At 49.4% G+C, this 14,902-nt stretch overlaps 1 protein-coding gene across 1 annotated transcript in view; it reads left to right on the top strand.

Moving 5' to 3' along the window:
- The window catches only part of PRRG3 (proline rich and Gla domain 3), a 41,278-nt gene that overhangs the window by 14,964 nt on the left and 11,412 nt on the right, over window positions 1-14,902 (top strand). Inside the window, exon 2 of the mRNA XM_033945126.1 lies at window positions 9,126-9,165. Within this exon, the coding sequence (XP_033801017.1) occupies window positions 9,159-9,165 (7 nt within the window). The 5' untranslated portion in view covers window positions 9,126-9,158. The remainder of the gene's footprint in view (window positions 1-9,125; window positions 9,166-14,902) is intronic.

Here is a 14,902-nt window from a genome sequence, read left to right as displayed (position 1 = left end):
AACTCTGAAAGAATCTAGCCCTTCTGCCTTGAGACATTGAAAACCTAAAACAAAAGGAGTTAAGTGCCTAATCAATAGATAATAATCAAGGAAGGCTGGGTGATGCAGCAGTGTTAACAGACCTTTAGAGGGGCATAATCAAAAAAACCGTCTAAGTCCCTTTTTGGCCTAAGGCCTTAAACATTGAAAGCAGAAGCAGGGAAAGTGTCCATAACCAAAACAAACATCCTTATTTACATAATGGCCTGCCTCTACATTCAGCTGTTTAAACGCCCAGACCACCACTACGTCTACACTTGTACCCAAACGACGTCTACACTTATACCCCATAATGAACCAAAAAAACGCATAAGCCCAAAACGTCCAACACAAGGGCTTATCCCAGGACAAGCAGGCAGGTATTCTCACTAGTGGGTGATGTCATCAGACAGAGCCCCGGTACGGACGTCTCACAAGCACGTGTTGCTTGTAGAAACTTAAAGTTTCTAGATGCCCGCACCGCGCATGCGCCGGTGCCTTCCTACCCGGAGATCCGGGCGTGTCTCCTCAGTTCTTTCTTTTCCGCGGAGCTGAGAAGTTCAACTTCATCATGCGCTAGCTGAATTCAGTTAAATTTGCCTTCCTTGTCCGCGTTTTCGCTTTCTTTTAATTACAGTTAACAGTCCTTTTATTTTCGTAAAAAAAAAAAAAAAAAAGAAGATTATTTCCTCCGGCGGGTCGAACGGGCCGGCCACGTGGCTCAGGCCCACTGGCTTCGACCTCGCGGCGGAGATTTTCCGGCCTATGTCCCGGCCAATCACCGGGTTTAAAAAGTGCAGCAAGTGCCAACGCGCGATTTCACTCACGGACCCTCACTGGCGCTGTTTGCAGTGTTTGGGCCCTGACCACATTCCGAAATCGTGCAGGCCTTGCTCTACCCTTACGGCACGCTCATTCAAGCGGCGTTGCCTATTGTGGGAATCGATATTCAAGATGGACGCAGCTAAGGATCCCTCAGCCTCCACTTCATCCGATACCTCCCCGGTTCGGGCAAAACCGGCATCGACCCCTCCTGCATCGAGCGTGGTGAAACCGGCATCGCTCGCCCCGACACCATCCACGAGCTCGACGTCGGTGCCTGCCCCGGTCTCCTCGGTTCAGGTACCTCTTCCTTCCACAGTGCCACCAATGGTCATCAAAGTGCCGAAAGCTACTAAGCAGAAGCACTCGGCCTCGAAGGAGCGCGATGCCCGTGCAGGAGGACCCCCTTTCGGTGCGGATCCCTCCTTATCGGCTTCGCTACGGTCCGTGCTGGAAGCTCAATTCGTTGAGCTCATGCAGACCATCGGACCCGGGCTCATCGCTGCCATACAGGGTGACCTCCCGGTACCGATCCAAAGGGGCGGTCCGCCCCCTCCCCCACACCGTTCGACCTCGACAACCGACGAGGACGAACGGGGGAGGGCGGCGATGCCCATGCGGCAAGCCTCGCTTACCGATATGCCGCCATTAGAACCCATCACGCCTCCGCGCCAACATGGGACCAGACCTCCGATCGATATTCGAAGCCCTGGGCATAGTCAGGAAGAGTTCCTCCGTACTCCTTACCAGACTTGGGTAGCATCGCAAGAACCCGCATCGCAAACCCAGTTACGATCCACCGCTTCCAGCCCTATCCACTTGGGGGCCTCGGGAGACCATGCGATACACATACGATCCCGATCCCCGTCCCGACACCGAGACGGGCACCGATCGAGACACTCATCCTGGCACTCCTCACGCCATTCGGAGGTGTCACCGCAGAAAAAACTGCAACGTAGGGGATACTCCTCATCAGAGGTGTCCCCTCCGAGGGACCCGGAGTACGAGGAGACACCGGTGCCCGATTCTCCTTGTCACTCCCCGATGTCCACGGACCTGGAGGCCTCATCATCCTCCAGCCCGTCCCACAGACCGACGCTGGCGGAACAATTGTCCTTCTCATCATTCCTCCGACAAATGGCGGATGATCTGGATGTGACCCTTGACACGGGCTCCAGATACTCCAAAGAGTATCTGGACACCATGCATTTACCTAACCCTCCAACGGAGTCGCTTCGGCTCCCCCTGCACAAATTACTGGACCAGACCTTCATGCAGTGCTTCGAAACGCCGTACTCCATACCGGCGATCCCCAGCAAACTCGATGCTCGATACCGCATCGTGCACCATAAAGGGTTCGAGGGCCCCCAACTCTCCCACCAATCCCTACTGGTCGAGTCCTCCCTTAAACGCTCTCATCCCTCCCAGGTCTACGCCTCTGTACCGCCGGGCCGAGAGGGGAGAACGATGGACAAATTTGGTAGAAAATTCTACCAAAACTCCATGATGGCGTCACGGGTGCTAAACTACAACTTCTTTTTCTCTTCCTATCTGGAGTTCTTCTTGCCGGTACTCCGCAAGTTCACTCCGTTCATAGACAACCAAGCTCGATTCGAGTTCGAGGAAGTGGTAGCCTCCCTCTCCCAATTACGCCTCCAGCTGATGCAATCCTCCTTCGATGCATTCGAACTCTCGGCACGCGCCGCCGCAAGCGCGGTAGCTATGCGTCGCCTGGCATGGCTCCGTACTATCGATATGGATCCCAACCTACAGGACAGACTCGCCAACGTACCATGTGCTGGAGCTGACCTGTTCGATGAGTCTATCGAAACTGTTACCAAAAAGCTGTCGGATCATGAAAAATCCTTTCAATCCATCCTACGGCCCAAACCCAAACCTCAACAGTCTCGACCTTCCAGGCCACCCCTGATTTACCAGCGGCGTTACATGCCCAGACAAACGCCTGCTGCGAGACAGCCTGCGAAGAGACAACCTCCCCAGAAGTCTCAGCAAAAACTTCAGCCACCGGCTGTACCTAAGGCTCCCCAGCCCTTTTGACGCCCCTCCCGGGAGCATAACCTCGGCCTCTCCCATAGGGGGCCGCCTCCATCTTTTTTACCACCGATGGGAGGCCATAACCACGGACCTATGGGTCCTCTCCATCATAAGAGAAGGATACTCTCTTCAATTCCACCGGGTCCCCCCGGACCATCCTCCAAGAGAGTATCCTTCAAGCTCGACGCAGACCGCCCTTCTTCTTCAGGAAGTCCAAACCTTACTTCAGCTTCGGGCGGTCGAGCCGGTCCCGTCAGACCAATTGAACCGAGGGTTTTACTCCCGGTACTTCCTCGTCCCGAAGAAAACGGGCGATCTGCGACCCATTTTAGACCTTCGGGTCCTCAACAAGTTCCTGGTCAAAGAGAAGTTTCGCATGTTGACTTTGGCTTCTCTATACCCCCTCCTCGAGCAGAACGACTGGTTATGCTCCCTGGATCTCAAGGAGGCCTACACTCACATCCCCATTCACCCGGCCTCCCGAAAGTTCCTCAGATTTCGGGTGGGAAATCTGCACCTACAGTATCGAGTGCTACCATTCGGCCTATCTTCGTCCCCCAGGGTCTTCACAAAGTGCCTGGTGGTAGTGGCCGCAGCACTCCGGGACAGGGGTCTACAGGTGTTTCCATACCTCGACGACTGGCTCATCAAGGCCCCGTCAGCCCCAGAGGTCACTTCGGCGGCCTTGGCTACAACCTACTTCCTCCAGAATTTGGGCTTCGAGATCAACTTCTCCAAGTCTCATCTACAACCCACCCAGTCCCTCCCCTTCATCGGAGCGGTCCTGGACACCACCCGACTCCGAGCATTCCTGCCCCGGCAACGCATGGAGTCTCTTCTTCATCTCTGCCAGTCGGTGGCTACTCGCCAAACCCTACCGGCGAGACAACTGATGGTGCTCCTGGGCCATATGGCCTCCACAGTACACGTGACACCCTTTGCCAGACTCCACCTCAGGATCCCCCAGTGGACCCTGGCATCACAGTGGAATCAGACATCCGATCCACTATCCAAACGCATCGTAGTTACACCTGCTCTTCGGCAGTCTCTACTTTGGTGGATGACCTCTTCGAATCTATCCAGAGGTTTGCTGATGCACTCTCCCCCCCATCAGAAAGTTCTCACAACCGACTCGTCGAATTACGCATGGGGGGCCCACCTGGAGGGTCTCCGCACCCAAGGATTCTGGACCAGTGCGGAAAGACTACACCAAATCAATCTATTGGAACTCAGAGCCATCTTCAATGCGCTCCAAGCTTTCCAACATCTACTCCACGACATGGTAATCCTCATTCGCACAGAAAATCAGGCCGCCATGTATTATATCAACAAGCAAGGAGGCACGGGCTCGGCCCTCCTTTGCCAGGAAGCTCTACGAGTCTGGGACTGGGCGGTACGCCACAACGCCCTACTCAGAGCAGTATACATCCAGGGGGAGAACAACGTCTTAGCAGACAAACTAAGCCGTCTGCTACAACCGCACGAATGGACTCTCCATTCCAACCCCCTTCACCAAATCTTCACGCAATGGGGGACGCCTCAGATAGACCTCTTCGCGGCTCCCCACAACGCCAAACTGCCTCAGTTTTGCTCCAGGATCTACACTCCTCATCGCCTCGAGGCAGATGCCTTTCTACTGAACTGGGGGAAACGATTTCTATATGCGTTCCCACCATTCCCGCTGATCCAGAAGACTCTGGTCAAGCTGAAACTCGAACGGGCCACCATGATTCTAATAGCTCCTCGGTGGCCCAGACAACCTTGGTTCTCCCTCCTACTTCAACTCAGCAGCAGGGAACCAGTACCACTTCCAGTGTTTCCTTCACTACTTACTCAACATCAAGGATCACTACTTCATCCCAACCTGCAGTCTCTCCACCTGACAGCTTGGTTCCTCTCAACGTAACCCCTCACCAATTCTCACAAGAAGTGAGGGAGGTCTTGGAAGCTTCCAGGAAGCCTGCCACTCGACAATGCTACTCCCAGAAATGGACCAGATTCTCCTCATGGTGCGTTTCTAAGTCAAAGGAACCTCAACGAGCTTCCTTATCCTCCGTGCTGGACTATCTCCTACACCTATCTCAATCTGGGCTCAAGTCCACATCCATACGAGTCCACCTGAGCGCTATTGCGGCGTTCCACCAGCCTCTACAAGGGAAACCCCTCTCGGCCCATCCGGTGGTCGCCAGATTTATGAAAGGACTCTTCCATGTTAACCCTCCTCTCAAACCACCCCCAGTAGTTTGGGACCTCAATGTAGTCCTTTCCCACCTCATGAAGCCCCCGTTTGAACCACTCAACAGGGCCCCTCTGAAGTATCTCACCTGGAAAGTGCTTTTCCTTGTAGCCCTTACGTCCGCTCGCAGAGTCAGCGAACTCCAGGCATTGATGGCGGACCCACCATTCACAGTATTCCACCATGACAAGGTGGTCCTCCGCACTCACCCGAAATTCCTGCCTAAGGTGGTCTCCGAATTTCATCTCAACCAATCCATTGTACTTCCAGTATTCTTCCCTAAGCCTCATTCTCACCACGGAGAATCGGCCCTTCACACTCTAGACTGTAAACGTGCCTTGGCTTTCTACCTGGATCGCACCAAGCCACACAGAACCACTCCTCAACTTTTTGTCTCCTTCGACCCTAACAAGTTGGGAAGACCCGTATCAAAACGCACCATCTCTAATTGGATGGCGGCTTGTATCTCTTTCTGCTATGCCCAGGCTGGATTATCACTTCCTTGTAAGGTTACAGCCCATAAGGTCAGAGCAATGGCAGCCTCAGTAGCATTCCTCAGATCAACACCAATCGAGGAAATTTGCAAGGCTGCCACCTGGTCCTCGGTTCACACATTCACCTCACATTATTGTCTGGATACCCTCTCCAGACGGGATGGACAGTTTGGCCAAACAGTATTGAAAAATTTATTCTCTTAAGTCGCCAACTCCACCTCCATCCCACTGAGGTTAGCTTGGAGGTCACCCACTAGTGAGAATACCTGCCTGCTTGTCCTGGGATAAAGCAATGTTACTTACCGTAACAGTTGTTATCCAGGGACAGCAGGCAGCTATTCTCACGTCCCACCCACCTCCCCTGGGTTGGCTTCTCAGGCTAGCTACCTGAACTGAGGAGACACGCCCGGATCTCCGGGTAGGAAGGCACCGGCGCATGCGCGGTGCGGGCATCTAGAAACTTTAAGTTTCTACAAGCAACACGTGCTTGTGAGACGTCCGTACCGGGGCTCTGTCTGATGACATCACCCACTAGTGAGAATAGCTGCCTGCTGTCCCTGGATAACAACTGTTACGGTAAGTAACATTGCTTTTTAGGCGAAGGAGGAGCCAGTCCTTCGCCTAAAAGCTAGATTTTGTAACCGGTGTCTGTCAAAAACAACACCGGTTACAGAATCCACACCAACCCCCCCCCCCCCCACACACACACAAACACACGACATCGGGGCAGGAGGGAACCCAACCCCCCTGCCCCGGGCACCCGCGGCACCCCCCAATGATATTGGGGCAAGAGGGAGCCAAAGCCCTCTTGCCCCGGCGATCGTGCCCCCCCCCCCCCACCAAGTACGATCGGGCCCGGAGGGAGCCTAAGCCCTCCTGGCCCCAGCGACCCCCCCCCCGACTCGATCTGGCCAGGAGGGAGCCCAAGCCCTCCTGGCCCCGGCAACCCCCCAACTCGATCTGGCCAGGAGGGAGCCCAAGCCCTCCTGGCCCTGGCGACCCCCTACCCCTCACTACAATACGGGCAGGAAGGATCCCAGGCCCTCCTGCCCTTGACACAAACCCCCTCCCCCCAACGACTGCCCCCCCGAACCCATGATTGGCCCCCCCGGCCGACCCCCCACTCCCCCTTCCCCGTACCTTCAACGTTGGCTAGACGGACGGATGCCAAGCCCGCCCATCTGGCAGGCCAGCCGGCTCTGGAATGGGGCCGGATTGGCCCTGGCGTCTGAAACCCCGCCTAATGGTGGGGCCTAAGGTGCCTGGGCCAATCAGATAGTTGTCAGCAAGCACAAAAAGAAGGGAGATGTTTCATCAGTTACAAGAATCTAGAATTGCATACACACAGAAAAAACATTCATACTTGGGGAGTTCCATTGAGGTGGCAAGAACTCATGCAGACCCCAATCCAGCTCACTAATTCCAGACACACACACAAAAGGAAGAAAAGAGTGTATCTTCACCAAACACTCAAAGTTGCAAACACACAGAAAGATGGCCGGCAGGAGCTCCTACGGACACTAACCAAAATCCCAAAGAACATGAGAAATAGCACACCTTTTATATCTTTTTGCTTCCATAGCCTACAGTGGAGAACACCAATCAGCCCTTCCTGACCTTCAGGGTCAAGGAAATAAAATTCTTCTGATAGCAATAACGAATTCAAATCCAAGACCACCTATGGCATCCCATAGAGAATACATATAGTCACAGTTTTTTGGGGGGTGGGGTTTATAGGTAAAAAAAAAGCCAAAGTTAAGCTTGCTTCCTTACCACCATTCTTTTGGAAAGAAGATGACCTGCCAAATTCTTGGACTCCTATGCATCCAAGGGAATCCTCTGATATTCGACACATCTTAAGGTTAGAGGGGCAACTCCATCTCCACTCCCAGCATCAGAAACCTGCAAGAGTGAATATCCCAGCAGAGTCTCCCTCTCGCTGGAGGAAGCACTTCATCAGCTTGCAGTAGGGAGGCACCTTGATCCAACATTGTTGCTGTGTTGGCAAGATGCACTTTGGGCTTGGGAGGGAGAAAGAACACAAACTCCAGGGAAGATTTGGGCATATCTCCACCTAGGACAACCTCTCATGAGGATTCCCTGAGCACTGCATCAGCTGCACTTCTTACTAGAAAGCAGTCTATAGCCCTGAAGATTCTGGAGCAGCCAACTCCGATGGATAAATTCAAGCCTTGCCCTTCTGCTTCATCATTCCTCTGGATGAGGGGTATACAGAGGAGCAAACGGTGAACTCACTAGTATGCCATTTTCTTGCTTTTCCCCCCAAACTCCAGAATGAATGCAGTTCCTTTCCTAGTTTTAATTCAATTGTATGTTTTATAATTGTTAGCTGCCTAGACGTGCATTGCAGATGAGATGGTATCGGCTGGGGTCCACATAAGACTGCGGGCCCTGGCTGTAGTGATGGGAACCTGCATAACTATATTTTAACTTTAAAGGAACCCCAATCCCCCTTCCCAGTGCCCACAAATGTCCTTACCTCTTTCCCAGTCCATGAGAATCAAAGCCCCACCTTACCTGTATACCTGGAGGTCCTAGTGGGGGCATCCATTTACAGAGGTCAGCCACAGGGGGCAAGAGCAAGGGAGCTTCACTCCTGCCCCCAGTGCTCCCTCTAGGGGGCCTTCCTAAGCCTGGGGGTGGAGGAGCTTATTCCAGAGAGGAGAACTTTGATTTTTGCAGGCTTGAGGGGGGGTGGTTAAGAGATAGGAAGAGGGCTTTTTTGAAGACCAGGAGGGGGATCAAGGCTTCTTTAAAGTTAAAATATAATTATGTGGGTTTGGACTGATATTCACTGCTGGAACCTGCATAGCTAAGTGGGTGGACTTGAGACAGCTTTGAACCTGTCCTAAATTCATCTGCTTAGCTATGAAGATGCTGACACTGAATATCACTGGATCCTGCATAACTGCTGGCTCTTCCCAAACACCACTCCTGACCAGTCCATTTTATTTTATAGTAGTCAGACAATATTCAGCAGCACTGTCTGGTTTAGTGCCACTAAATATCAAGGGGGGAGGGGAGGTGTAGGTGACTTTCTTGCCCATTTAAATCACTTTGAATATCGGCCGTCGTATCTTCATAATAATCCATTACAAATAGAGCTTGTCAGTACATCCATTTTATCTATATTTTGTGAAATCAATACACATAACTAAATCCTTTGAGTTTAAAACTTTTCTCTTTGAAAATATTTCTTGAAGTTACTGTACATGGTGCATTTATTTGGTAAAAGTTAAAAGATGGAGAACTGTAATCCTGTGTGATTTGTATTACAAGATTAGGGAAAACCATACTTGGGAATAGATAGGAGGAGTAGAACTATGTGAGGAGCTGCGGTATTCAAAGATTGAGCTGTTTATACGATAAGGGGTAGTAGAATCGAAGATATGGTTTAAACAAAATGGTTCTAACATCTGGAGCTACAGGAATTAGGGGTTGGTTTAGATGTTTTTTAACTTTTACTTTTTGTCCAACAGGTAGACGACAGCCTCGGGTACCAGTGCAACAGCATGGCAAGTAAGTATCTCAGAGGAGATGTATATAAGTTGATGACAAACTTGTTTGTTCAAGTGCTGGATACTGGCATACAGAGGAGCTTAGTATATGGAGGCTTGAGGTTCAGGCCTCCTGAGACCCTATCTTCTGTAAGAATAATTTATTTAGTCTTTCTCTGTTTTGGGTGTTTTTTTGGTTTTTTTTAATCTTTATAAATTTTCAAGGCTAATACAGAGTGCAAAAAATTATACATACATTAATAATCAGAATCAGCACTACAATCAATCAATAACAATACAAAATGAATTACCCTCCCTCCCCCCCATTCCCTTCCAGTACATTCAATCAAGAAATAAAACATTAAAGCATTTGGGATTGGCTGGTACCCTGGATTAGAATTATTTTCCTCTACTTTGTTTGCATATGAGTGTGATTCCATTCCAACTATTTACTAAGGCTAACTTTGAGTACTACACCCATGAAATTTGTATTTTCTAATGAATCCTTAAGATGGCAGTTTTATAAATTACTGGCATAAAGTAGGTACTACACAAAAAACATGCTTGCTTTCAGTTCTATAATGGCATTTAGGTGAAGCTGTAATAAAAATATAGAAACTACAAAAAAGGCAGAATAGTCTAAAGGTTCAGAAAGGGGCCGCTCAGGGACAAAACTGTACGCCCCACACGAAACCGAGTGATACTGAAAAGGACAATGTCCTATGTTAGGTGCCCTAAGTGTGAGCGAGCAGCGACGGAAGACAAGCTCCAACGCTTCACAGATCAGGTAGAAGTAATATACCCCCACCCGCACACCATCACTGGGCACCCAATGTGTGCAATAAATCAAAGTGCAAAATCTCACAAATCAAATAAATAAATAACCTGAAGTGAATAACAGGTGAAACCACTGAGTGGCCCCAAACTGAACCGAGTCAGCCGACCCCCCCAGCAAAAATCAAAAGTACAAAAAATTGCAAACTTAACTGAATTAAGAAGACATCTCAAAAGCGCAAAAGTACTGCTTTGCTTTTGTTTTTTAGTTACCTCTGCTTGCTTAGAACTTTGGCTGTTGGTGTGCCATTTACATCGGACACCAGGAGAGACAAACATGAGACTTCACTGGGGACCTTTTGCTCCATTTGAAAAAGCCACAGCTATTGCAGCAAAACAGAGGTGATACCTACCATTGGTGTCTTCCAATTGAGGACTGCTTTGCTTTTGTTTTTGAGTTGCCTCAGCTTGCTTAGAACCGTGTCTGTTGGTATGCTGTTTACATCAGGCACTTGGAGAGACAAACATGAACTTTGGCTCCATTTGAAAAATATATTCTACTAGCTCACTTTGTTATTCTAAACAATATCAAATCAATCAATCAAATAACTGAGGTTATTTAGTGAACACTCAGACCCACAGCTGAGGTCTCAGTGAAAAAATTCACGGAGCAGCTGTTAAAGAGACCATCATCGTTGTTCACAGTCTCACCCTCCATACAACAGCTAAATAACTGCACAAAGATGGTAAAACAAAACCAACTTAGCTTTGAATGGAGTGGGTAATCAATATAGCTGCTCCGGGTTCCTTTTTATTCAAGTGACTGCATTCATTACAATTGCCGACCCCCCTACCCAGGTTTCGCCAACTGGCTTCTTCAGGAGGGGTACTATGAATGTACTACTGCAGCGCTTGGGCAACTACTGCAGCGCTTGGGCGCAAGTATGAAGCTGCAGGGCATGGCCAAAGGGTTGTAACTTAAGGGGCACGCTAGGTCCCTTGGTGGCCCATTGGAGCCACGAGGAGCCTTGAGGATTAAAGGAAAGCTTGGAATTAGTGAATCATAAAAGGGTTTTTTTCCGTCTTTATATAATGGTTAAACAGAAGGCAAAGGCTAAGAGTTCCACTTGTGACTAGTGGTCCTATGGATCGACATGTAACTACATTAAATGTGGTTTTGCCACAAGCTCCTATTGCTGATTTATCTTCGGGAGCATCTTTCAGTTCCTTAGAATGTACACCTCCACTCCCTCCTTTTCCTGTTGGATTAGGTCCTGAAATAGGTCCTAATTTTTCTCCAAGTTTCCAAGTTTATTAGTTTTTAATATCCCGACCATCAAACAAATGTCTGGCCGGTTAACAATAAAATTTAAAAGGGAGATTAAAAATAGTAGAAAGTGAGTAAAAATATCTAAGTTGAACGTAAATGACAAAGACTAGACGAACTAGAAAGTGAGGATAATAGGGGAGGAGGGGGAAAAAGTTACATTATTTAGATGATTTCATATACTTCTATGCCAAACGTTTTTACTACTTCAGTAAATGTGTCTGATGACATAAGGACTGGTGGAGGTTCCACAGGAAATTTCCTTAAAAGATGTTTGGATAATCAATGTTAAAATGGAGGGTTTGTTAAAATCAGTCATTAATCAAAGGCAGGTTTTCTCACAGGAAGTTGTTGGAAAATTAGAAAATGTAGATTCTAAGGATTCTAGAAAATGGTTATCCATGGTTGAAACACAGGTTTCAGCCTTGCAAGCTGTCTTCACTTCATCAGTTAAAGATTTCCTTAGTTTACATTTAGAATTTGAAATGTTGGAGAATAATGCAAGATCTAAGAACCTACGATTATTAAATTTTTCAATTACTCATTTGTTATCCCCTGAAATCCTATTGAGGAAATATCTCAAGGAGATTTTAGGGTTACAAAATTCTGATTCAATTACTATTTCTAATTGTTATTATATTCTTCAAGGAAAGAAGTTTTTTCCTACAGAATAATGGGTGGACCAATTGATTACAACAGATTTTGATCTTACAGGTTTTTTAGAACAGTGTTTTTCAACCGCTGTTCCGCGGCACACTAGTGTGCCGCGAGATGTTGCCTGGTGTGCCGTACGGTCAGGGCCGCCATCAGGGCAGTACCACCAGTCTAGGGAGAGGGGCGGTCCGCCCCACGTGGACAGGAGAGAGCTGGACGGGGGACCTGCGGAATTCAATACATCTCGAGCCGCGAGGCTCGTCTTCTGTTCCTGCCTGCCCTGCAGCTAACATATAGCCGATCGCAAGCGTTCCCCGATGTCAGCGCTGACGTCGGAGGGAGGGCTTAAGCAAAGCCTGCCCTCCGACGTCAGCGCTGACGTCGGAGAATACTTCCGTTCGGCTATTTGTGTGCGGCAGGGCAGGCAGGAAGCAGAAGACAAGCCTCGCGGCTTGAGCTTCGTTTTGCTGAGAAAGTTGCAAAGATGGGCTGGGAGGCAAACACGGAACACAAAAGGGGGGAGGGAGTGCGTTTTGGACACAAGGCATGAACTTGGGAGAGAGGAAGGGAGGGAAAGAGATGCTGAGGTGGGGGAGGGTATGCGTTTTTGGACACAGAAGAAATGGACTTGGGAGAGAGGAAGGGAGGGAAAGAGATGCTGAGGTGGGGGAGGGAATGCGTTTTTGGACACAGAAGAAATGGACTTGGGAGAGAGGAAGGGAGGGAAAGAGATGCTGAGGTGGGGGAGGGAATGAGTGTTTGGACACAGAAGGCATGGACTTTGGAGAGAGGAAGGGAGGGAAAGAGATGGTTGTGTACACGGGGAATAGAAGAAAGGAGAATTTTTGGTCATAGGGAGGGAGTGAGGTACAGATAGTGGCATACCAGGGTGGGGGGGAGCGGTCTACCCCACCCCGGGTTTACGTCCCAAGGGGGTGCACAGCTTGCCACCCTCCAGTGTTGTCCCTAGGCCGGCAAACTGCGGCTCTTTAGCCACTTGAGTGCCACCGCCGCCATCGGGAACAGGCCGGCGCCAAGTTCTCCCTGCTTTTCCCTGTGGGGCCGGCTAACTCTCGCCACTCGCGTCAATTCTGACGTCGGAGAGGACGTTCTGGGCCAGCCAATCGCTGCCTGGCTGGCCTAGAACGTCCTCTCCGACGTTAGAATTGACGACGGGTGGCGAGAGTTGGTCGGCCCTGCGGGGAAGAGAAGCAGGGAGAACTCGGTGCCGGCCTGTTCCCGATGGCGGCAGTGGCAGCTTATTCCTCAGTGGCGGTGGCAGCATTATAAAATACTTTCTTTGTGTTTATTTGATTCCTATATATTTATATATAGGCAATATAGGCACAGTTAAATTTTTTAACTTTTTCTAATGGTGGTGTGCCTCGTGATTTTTTTCATGAAACAAGTGTGCCTTTGCCCAAAAAAGGTTGAAAAACACTGTTTTAGAAGACTCTCAAGATGTAATCCAGATTAGGTCTACCCTTTTGATGGTATGCTCCACTGAAAGTGATAAGGCTTTAATTATGAAAACTTATTTCAAGAATAAAAATGCTATATTCTGTGGAACAAAAATTCTTATGTTTCCTGATATGGCCAAAACTACACAGTTTAGACCAGCGGTCTCAAACACGCGGCTCGCGGGCCGCATGTGGCTCTCCAGATTTTATTTGCGGCCCGCGGACTGGACTGGATCATTATCTTCCTTTTGGAGCAGCAGCATGTCTGGCCGGCTCGTTCCATTCAAAGCCGCGGATTGGCGGCTCCTTGCGCTATCCACGGAAGAGCCGGCCAGACACGCTGCTGCTCCAGTGGCGTACCAAGGGGGGGGGCGTTCCACTGTTCTCCCTAGAGTGCGGCTCGTCTAGAGTAGTGGTGCCCAACCTGCTTCTCTTTCCTTCTCAGGCCGGCACCGTGTTATTTGATCTCACTGCTTCTCTTTGGGGCCGACCAACTCTCGCCGCCCGACATCAATTCTGACGTCGAGAGGACGTTCTGGCTAGCCAATCGCTGCCTGGCTGCCCGGAACGTCCTTTCCGACGTTAGAATTGACGTCGGGCGGCGAGAGTTGGTCGGCCCCGTGGAGAAGAGAAAGAGGGAGATCTCGGCCTGTTCCCGATGGCGGCAGCGGCAGCAGCCTATTCCCCGGCAGCGGTGGCATGGGGGAGGGCAGGAAGGAAGGAAGAAAGAAAGAAAGAAGGGGGGACAGGGAGCCAGAAACAAAGCAAAAAATGGGACACGGAATCAAAGAAAGACAGACATAGAGAAAGAAAGAAAAAGTTGGGGGAGAGAATGAGGTCTGGAGGAGAGGAAGCATACAGGAGGCTGAAAGAAGAGAAGAAATATTGGATGCATAGTCAGAGACTGATGAAATTACCAAACAAAGGTAGGAAAATGATTTTATTTTCAATTTAGTGATTGAAATGTGCCAGTTTTGAGAAAGAAAAGATATTAAACTTTAAATGTGAGGGCTGCAGAAAAAATAGAGCACTTGGAGGGCCACAGAAAAATAGTTAATGTCTTATTAAAGAAATTACAATTTTGCATGAGGTAAAACTCTTTATAGTTTATATATCTTTCCTTTTAATTGTTAAAGGAAAGTTTTATAAACTATAAAGAGTTTAACCTCATGCAAAATTGTCATTTCTTTAATAAGACATTAAGGCCCTGATTCTCCAAAAGTGCGTCCCGATTTTAGGCAGCTGTAGGCGTCCTGCAGCTGTCTAATCAGCCAATCAGGATGTACGTTTTAAAAAAAAAATGCTCCCCAGGCAGGCCGCCTATATTGAAGGCGAGGCCCGCAAGACACCGAGGCCCTGATACTGTATAGGACGCCCGGGAGAGGCGTACTATTCAGAATCGGCCTACACTAAAACCCCGATTCTGTAACCGGCGTCCATGTTACAGACGCTGGTTAGAGAATCGGGTTAGGTTAGATTAGACACGGCCCGCTATACTTATTGCGGCAAGGGATCTCTCTGCCGCTATAAGTATAGCCATCTTC

The sequence above is a fragment of the Geotrypetes seraphini genome, chromosome 5, assembly GCF_902459505.1.
Source record: "Geotrypetes seraphini chromosome 5, aGeoSer1.1, whole genome shotgun sequence".
NCBI classification, from domain to species: Eukaryota; Metazoa; Chordata; class Amphibia; order Gymnophiona; family Dermophiidae; genus Geotrypetes; species Geotrypetes seraphini.
Note: the sequence above shows the minus strand (reverse complement) of the source record. Positions and strands in the feature narration are given on the sequence as shown.